Source organism: Pinus tabuliformis, chromosome 4_1, assembly GCF_031772625.1.
Source record: "Pinus tabuliformis cultivar Carrire ecotype Pingquan chromosome 4_1, CPIR1, whole genome shotgun sequence".
Lineage (NCBI taxonomy): Eukaryota > Viridiplantae > Streptophyta > Pinopsida > Pinales > Pinaceae > Pinus > Pinus tabuliformis.
Genome location: NC_142303.1, coordinates 804,358,033 through 804,366,821, shown reverse-complemented (window position 1 = coordinate 804,366,821; position 8,789 = coordinate 804,358,033). Strand labels below are relative to the sequence as shown.

The window sequence follows — 8,789 nt, the reverse complement described above, 5'->3', positions numbered from 1 at the left end:
AACTCTAATAATAATTCTATACCTTGAAATCAATCTATGACAATATGCTAGTTTAACCCTTAATTAAACTTTTAATTAAAAAAAAAAAAAAATTAATATTCTTTCTAACCCCCTAAAATTTTCTAAATACTAATTTAAAAATGATTTTATTTTATAATTAATTTATTTTAATATATAAAATAAGTCCCTTTATCTTTAATATATATATAACTAACTATGTATATTCATTACTCTATTTAATAACTTTTTAACTAACTATTAATTTAAATTAATTTATTTATTTTATGATATATTCGTTTATAGTCCCTTTAACCTCGATTTTAATAAGAATATAGCTAACTAACAATTTGATATTTATTTGAATTAACTTAAAATAAATGTCATGCCCTTAATCCTGTCCAACTAACTGTCTCCTGGTCAAATTTAGCCGTTAGTCAATATAGTCGTTGCTTGGTCAAGAAATATAGTCGTTGGATGTTCTACTCTGACTATTTAATATGCAAAGCTAGATCTGATTCTTCAACTTGTCCTGACGATGAACCACACTGGTTGGTTCAAAACGCGTGAACAAATGAAATTTCATGTGATTTACGCCGAAAAATCTCTCATAAATTTGATATGGATCACAGAAGCCTCAATTCAACAATGGTTGAATATGTTTTATTTTTTGAAAGTAATATAAAACATATAAATCTATGATATTATTTGGTTGAAGCTTATTTTATGGTCAAGCCATAATTAAAACAAGTGTAATACACAACGTTATTGCTTAGTTCCTGCATCTTATATAAAAAGTATTCGATAACAAGTATTGAATGCATGAACAAATTCATAAATCTAATAATGAAACACGTTTACTAGGAAAGGAAGTAACGGAAGTAATTAATCAACTAGATAACCTTGGAGCAAAATAAAGATAAGTGAATAGACAATTATTGAATGCATGAACAAATTCATAAATCTAATAATGAAACATGTTTGAATACTACGAAAGGAAGTAACCGAAGTAATTAATCAACTAGATAACCTTGGAGCAAAATAGATATAGGTGAATAGATCATTTTGGACGAAGCATTAGCCATAACATCATTGTTTGTTACAAAAGTTAAGAATTTATTGAAATGTGGTTGTGCACATTTTATTCCATCTTTAGCTTATGGGACCAAATAAGGAAGAAAAATTGCAATGTCTAATATATTTGTATTCAATAATTAATATATATATATATATATATATATATATATATATATATATATATAATTTTTTTAAAGCTAATTATTGTAACAAAGTATTTATTTAACTTTAAATATATACTCATCCTAATTCAGCCCCAAGTAAATAACTTATAGTAGAATTTATGTTAGAAAAATCATGTAAAAAGTTACAATATCTAGTACATTAAAATAAAAAAATTAGTTACATAAAGGCTTAAGTGTGAGTGCAAAAGATTCTAATTTTTTCTAATTACCATTAAAATTATGAAAACAAAGTCTAGTCCCACTAGCACAACTCGTTGATGATGAGCCTCAGGTGACCCACGATCAAACCTCGCCGGAGGTGGTTGTGCCCTATGCTAGGGGAAGGAAACATGTTAAAAAATTCATTAAAGAGTCAATTCCAATTCCAATTCCATTGATCATAATTTTTTTGTTTATAAAACTTTCATTTCATTGATATACAAAATTAATAAAATTTAAACAAATTTTGAGTGTATTTTTTCGTGTTGTCTTATATATATACATCTTATTCTTTACTCTATTTCAAATCTTAAAGACCTTTTTCATTATTGTGTGCACTCAAATTCTAAAGCTTTCGAAAATGATAACTTAAAATTAAAGTTGGCAATTTTTATTATTTTATTTATTTATTTCCATTATTGTTCAATTTTTAGATTTCAATTAAACATCATTTCTTACTACTAGTATCTGTATTATTATTAGTATTATCCAGTGTTGCTTTGACTATGTATTAGTTTGTTTTGACCAAAAAAATTTGTCACTTATCCATATTTTAACATTGAGAATTCATTTTTTTGTTAATTTTTATTCTTATTTAAATTTATTTATTCAAAAAGTGATTGGTTGAGGTCTTATTATTGACTCTTTAGTAACTTTCATTCCCATTAGTTACTAGTTTTTGGTTTTTTGTTTTATTTCCTTTTCATTTTTTATTTTCTATTATTTCAATTTTCATGAATTCTAGTTTCTCCCCATATTTTCAATTTATGATATATATATATATATATATATATATATATATATATATATATATATATATATATATATATATATATATATATATATATATATAGCAGTTGTCTATAATGCGACTTTTTGGAAGCCTTTTCGGTGGGTTTTTCGGTCAAAATCCGGCAGAAATTTATTGGAATCGCAAGTTTGATAGCTAGTTTCTGCACAATCAAAGCGTCCCAGGGTTTTCCAGGGTGTTGAATCCAAATATGCAGTTAAAAAACCATTTTAACTGCAACAAATCAAGATTTAACCTCAATTTCTTCCGCCGGATTCCGTCACCGGAATCTCCAAAAAGTCGCATTATAGACAACTCCTATATATATATATATATATATATATATATAAGATATATATATATATATATATATATATATATATATATATATAATATATATATATATATATATATATATATCTATATATATAGATAGATATATAGATATAGATATAAAGGGATTGTGTGATATAAGTGATCCATCGAACATTTCAGATGGGAACTCCATCCATCAATGGGGACCAAAGATAACCTTGAGAGTAAACTAAAGTCGCATTATAGACAACTCCTATATATATATATATATAAAGGCATTGTGTGATATAAGTGATCCATCCAACGTTTCAAATGGGAACTCCATCCATCAATGGGGACCAAAGATAACCTTGAGAGTAAACTAGTGCTAGAGCGCCTTTTTATATGAACCTATCTGGGTTATGTATTCATTAACAGTTAAAAGATAGAAATAATATTTGATTAGTCACATAATGTTGAATTGAGGCTTCTGTGATCCATATCAATTTTATGAGAGATTTTTCAGCGTAAATCACATGAAATTTCATTTGTCGACGCGTTTCGAACCCACTAGTGTGGTTCATCGTCAGGACAAGTTGAAGAATCAGATCCAGCATGCATGTTAAATACTCAGAGCAGAACATCCAACGGCTATAATCTTTGACCAGGCAACGACTATATTGACTAACGGCTAACTTTGACTGGGAAACGGCTAGTTAGACAGGACCCGGGGTATAACTATATTAAATTAAAAATTAAAATGAGTCCTAAGAGTTATAATAATTTTATAATTAATTTAATGTTTATTATAAATATATATACCCCTATATAAATATTAAATTAAATTAAATGATTATTAAATTAATAGTTAGTTATACATAAGAGGTATCAACTGGAGGTATCAACTGCTTTCTATTTATTTTTAATTTTGAATTCACAAATTTACTAACGGCTATATTAGCTAACTTTGGCATGACTCGGTAAAATTAAATGAGTCAATTAAAGTTTTAATAATATTAGATTAAATTAAATGATTATTAAATTAATATATAAGGTATTAATTATTTTTATATATTTTTTAATTATTATTTTGAATATACATATATATATATATAGATTAAAATAATTTAAGTATTATATAGAATAAAACTATGGTGTATTAAATTGCTTGATTATTTAACTATAAATTAATAAAATATTAACTTAGATCATTTTCAAAAATAATAATATTAACTTAGTCACATAATGATTGAGATTGGTTAATTATGGGTTAAGAGTTGAAAAAAAGACAAGGAAATTAGAATTTTGACTAAAAAAAGGAAGGAGGAGATATTTGAAATGTAGAATTAAAGATAGTAAATTAACAATTAATAAAGTTAAAATTTTAAAAATAAATAAATTATAAATAATTTTAAAAAAAATAGAAATTCTAAAAACACAATTTAATTAATCATATTTTGTAATTTTTGATCATAGCATTCCACCATACAACACATTTTATTAATTTTATTTTTTGATGAAATTTTTATTTTTATTATATTTTAATGGAATTAAATTATATTTAAATTAAACCCCATTACTATTAACTCAATTTTTTTTATATTGCATCATAATTTAAAATTAAAATGTGAAAATATATAATATAAATAAAATTTATTGCTAAAATGGTTACTTTAATCAACAATATTTTCGGTACATCAATATCAAAAACATGACGGGACTCCTATTTCCAACCCTATAACATTATAAATGCTATCTAATATACGGAATAGTCATGAAGCACTTCTCCACGCTCGCCCTCTCTCCACGTGCTATCACTTAGAGAGCAATAACTAATAGCATTTATTTTGTTATAGGATCGGAAATAGCATTCGCCGAACATGACCACCTGGCAGCGTATCGCTGTTCTATTACTCACATTCATTCCGTGTGCGCCCCGCCCCAAAAAAAACAAAAGATTGATGTTGTAGTGGCAAATTGTAAATTGGTTTCTTTTTAGAAATTACACAGTCGGCCAGCCGAATAATTAATTCAATATTAGCCGTTTTAATGTCTATCTTGTGCCACAAAATTGCGCCATTCTTTCCTTCGTGCACCAAGGTATCGACCGACAACTCAAACTTGAAGATAACGAGGATATCCCGTGTTGCAGATGCACCTGTCTATCAATTTGAACTTATTACCGCCATGATAGTGACAGGAAGCTCCATAAATACGCGCGCACAAGGGGTCCGCAGTCTCTTGGATCCTCGCCCACATCATTGAGTTCCGTAGCGTAGTGGGCACACAAATTATGATTCAAAAGTGATACGCGGAAAGCACTGCAAGCAAGCAAACTGGTGCTCTATAAATACGTCATTTTGTTCCCCATTCCTCGCTGTCTGTGTTTTAGATTACATCTCATTAATTCGTTGCTCGGATATTGAGATTTTTAGTGCAACGGAGTATTCACAACCTAACAACAGCGATGGATGTAAGGGTCTCTACTGCAATGGCCAAAGCTAGCGAGGCTGTCCGGGCAACAAGTCTGTGCAGGCCATTCCCTCTGGAAACAAAGATAGGAAGATTAGTTGGCAAGTCACAAAATTCCCAATTTCACGTGATCAGGAAAAGAGCTGCCATTAAAGCTGCGAGCTCTCACGGCAATCAATTTGGGCCAGGTACTTTACTTTAACCATGCGCAGCTTATTAGTTTCATACTATGCAGTAAGTTACTAGAAGGAAAGAATTTTCCTCTTTACTAAATTTCATGTTTAAATTTTTTTTAATATTACTTTGCAGGCGGACCAAGCAGCGTGGACGCAGAGTTGATAGTGTTGAGAAAACGGATGCACGAGCTGAGATTGCAGGAAAGAAACTACTCTCCTCCGCAGCACTGGATGAATTGGGAGAAGGAGTGGTCCGTTACTTATGCTTCAGATGTGTGTGAAGTCATGGGATTGTTGCAGAACAAGTTGATGAACACCAGACCTTGCATTGCCATGGCTGCTCTGGTCTTGATATCGTTAAGCGTCCCTTCATCTCTGTTGCTTCTCCTCTCTGAAGCCTCTGGTCCCTTGAGCGCATTGGCTGTGGAGTTTCTCAACATCTTACATGCCCAAGGTTGAATGGCTTCTTGGACACGAACCATTTTTGTGATTCCATGACAGTGTGACAAACGAATTCTTTTGTTTAGGAAATATATTTTTTACTAACCGCACGACGAGCTCTTGGCATACTAGGAAAGCATGAAACAATTGATTGAGAAGTTTGTGACTCTCTTCCTGATACAGCATGAATATGTGTTCTGTTGTGGTTAATCTGAAATTTATGTATAAATTTTTTATGGCTGATTCATTATAAATGATTTTATTTTGAATGAAGATACTATGTATTCAATATTTAATGGGCATGTTTAAAGTTAACATCTGCGCTAACGAACACCATTGACTTTGCTCTACACTTCGATGCATTGAATCTGCAATCAGATAAAAATAAAAATATAAGTGAATCATCCATTACTAAAATGATCTATTTTTTCAACTTTGATTATCTATATTCTATGTATTTTTTATCAGTCGGTGGTACGATAGTTTATTTATGTTTTTAATAATTATAATTTTTCTAAATGCAAGGCTATGTAATTCATAATTATAATTTTTCTAAATGCAAGCATATGTAATTCATGATTTATAAACCGCTTTTTCCCTAAATCACATAGAAATTAGTCGGTGGTATGATAGTTTATTTATGTTTTTAATAATAATAATTTTTCTAAATGCAAGCATGTGTAATTCATGATTTATAAAGAGCTTTTTCCCTAAATCACATGGAAATTTTTATGGTGTCTTTCTCATCATTTATATTGTCAATTTTAATTTTATATTTATTAATTTATCAAATTTAATTTAATTTATGCATTATTTTTTTAATTTTTAATTATATATTTTTCTATATTTTTTTTTTTAATTTTTATTTTTGACTGGCAAGTTTTTAGAATTTATATTTTATAATTATTTATAACTTTCCCACCCTATGTTCATAAGCTTAGATTGAAAATGGCCTTATATTTTGGGACTTGAGGGAGCAAGGGTGGAGTGTCTAGAATCCTAGCCATTTCAGTGCCTTGGTTTTGTGCCCCCTGTCATTGTGTCTAGGGTTTCCACTACTTGTGGCAGGTAGGTTTGCCTTTGCAAGTGCTCTTCATGCGGGGTTATGCTCTATGTTGTTGTCAAGTTCATCTTATGTGTCGGGGTTTGCTTGGAGTCATCTAGCCTTTTCATTGCTGCCTTTTGTTGCCTACTTCTGCTTATGAATCTCGTCGAGGTTTTCATGGTTGTCACCTACTTCTCTATGGCCTTTGTGTCCCACTCTTTGTTTGCCAAGGGTTTTTTTGCCGCTGCCTTCGGGGGCTTTTCATTGAGTGTTCTTTGATCCGATCTTTGCAGCTCTGCATCTCTGTTGTAATGATGTGGATTGTATTCTTATGAGGGATTTGTGGTTCATATTGTCGTTTCATTCAACGCTCATGGCCATTTCCTCTGGGTTTCTATGGGGTTTGTCCCTTGGTTTGCTACCTTTCTGGGTTTTGGTGGTGGGCCTATGTGCCCTTTATGTTTTTATGTATGTATTTGGCTTGCTCATAGTCGTCGGTCTCTTTCACCTGGGGTTTGTGTTTTGTATGGATCCTTGGGGTTTAGATTTTGTTGCATGTCCGATTTGTGTATGGGGTTGTTTTACATGTTGTCCTTTGAGGTTTTTTCTTCTACAAGAGATTGTTCCTCAATCTGTTTTCTCTTGGAATGTGGGGTGTATTGTTAAGTCACACCATGATGTGAAGGCCACTGGTTCAAAACTCTGTGGGAAAAAATCTAGTCATTTTAAGGGTTGATGAGGCCCAGGCCATATGTGATATTGGGGTGATTTTGACGGCTTAGATGCCCCTAGGTCACAGTTTCTCAAGCCACAAGTCAAGCCCAATGTAATATTTGGAGAACTTGATAAACAAAACAAAAAATTGAATTATTTATATATATATATATTATATATATATATATATATATATATATATATAGAGAGAGAGAGAGAGAGAGAGAGAGAGATTGATAATGTAATTAAATAAATTTTGTATTATTAAAAATATTGTTTATCAAAAATACAATCATGTTCATTCTTAACCATGGAATTAGATAAAAATCTATGAGAATAAATAATTTTGGAATTTCACTTTTAGATTTGAATTTAGTCTAAAAGAAGTCTAAAAGAGAGTATAGTTTTCTCTCAATATAATGTGTTAAGGAGGCATTTAGGTTGAAGTTGACACCCATCAAGTTGATGGAAAGGTGATGACCAGACATATGATAGTGGTTCATGTGAAGGAAGGGGAGGGATAATAAAATTCATTATCATTTTATTTTTTAATCCAACATCTAATTCTCCACTTTACTCAAGAATTAATCAATATCCTAAATGAATGATGAGAAAACATGGGTGGGGTCTTGAAGTTTTAAAGTTAGAGTTAGAAGTTATTAAAATTTATGAGGTATTTGGGAATCTCAATGTGTTGCTCCTCTATATAGTTTTTTTAGTGTTTCTAGGATGGGTTTGAATATCCTCAAATAGTGTCAAGTGGGTAAGGATTAGAGGAATTAGCATATTGGGCTTGTTCCTAGCTATTTTATTTGGTCTAGGGAAAGGCTTATTTCAATTTCACCTATATGGTTTATTATGTCAATCTATTTGGTAGTGATAGGCTTAAAGAACTAATACTTCAATTGCAATCAATAACTTAGTGTAAACAAATTAGGTAAGGGGTGGCATAAATGGAAATCAATGACAACAAGGCTAAAAAGAAGCATGCAATTAGTGTAGGTAGTGTCAATGTAACTAGAAAGGGAAGGCGTGAGGCTTGCATAAACCCAATCAAGAATGGTTCTTAATAGAATTTATAGTCATTGATATATAGTTAAAAAAAATGAATATAGTTTTCTTAAGAATTTAAAGATACTAAAAATAATTAAATTATGAAAAAATAATAAAGAAATATTTTATATTAAGGACATCACATGTTAAAAAGAAATGATTTATCAAATTCAAAAATAAATTAGATATTTTTTACCATTGAAAAAAGTAAATCAAAAAACATGTTAAATGAAATCTTTTTATGTTCAAGTTATGAGGTAGCTCGTATTAGGTAGACTATGAAATTCAAGATTTAAATTGTAATGACTCTGACTTGGGTAAAAAAAAAAATTATGGTATGGTATTAA

At 30.0% G+C, this 8,789-nt stretch overlaps 1 protein-coding gene across 1 annotated transcript; it reads left to right on the top strand.

Moving 5' to 3' along the window:
* The first annotated feature begins 4,780 nt into the window (after positions 1-4,780).
* LOC149178659 (uncharacterized) lies at positions 4,781-5,921 on the top strand. The gene is made up of 2 exons (XM_089423688.1): positions 4,781-5,201; positions 5,323-5,921. The coding sequence occupies exons 1-2, from the start codon at positions 5,009-5,011 to the stop codon at positions 5,646-5,648; spliced, it is 519 nt and encodes a 172-aa protein (XP_089279814.1). The 5' UTR covers positions 4,781-5,008; the 3' UTR covers positions 5,649-5,921.
* The last annotated feature ends 2,868 nt before the right edge of the window (positions 5,922-8,789 follow it).

Excerpts from the sequence above, each read along its gene's own strand:
- LOC149178659 (XM_089423688.1), top strand. The coding sequence starts at position 5,009 with ATGGATGTAAGGGTCTCTACTGCAATGGCCAAAGCTAGCGAGGCTGTC. Across the intron at positions 5,202-5,322 it reads CGGCAATCAATTTGGGCCAG|GCGGACCAAGCAGCGTGGAC; the intron begins GTACTTTACTTT and ends ATTACTTTGCAG.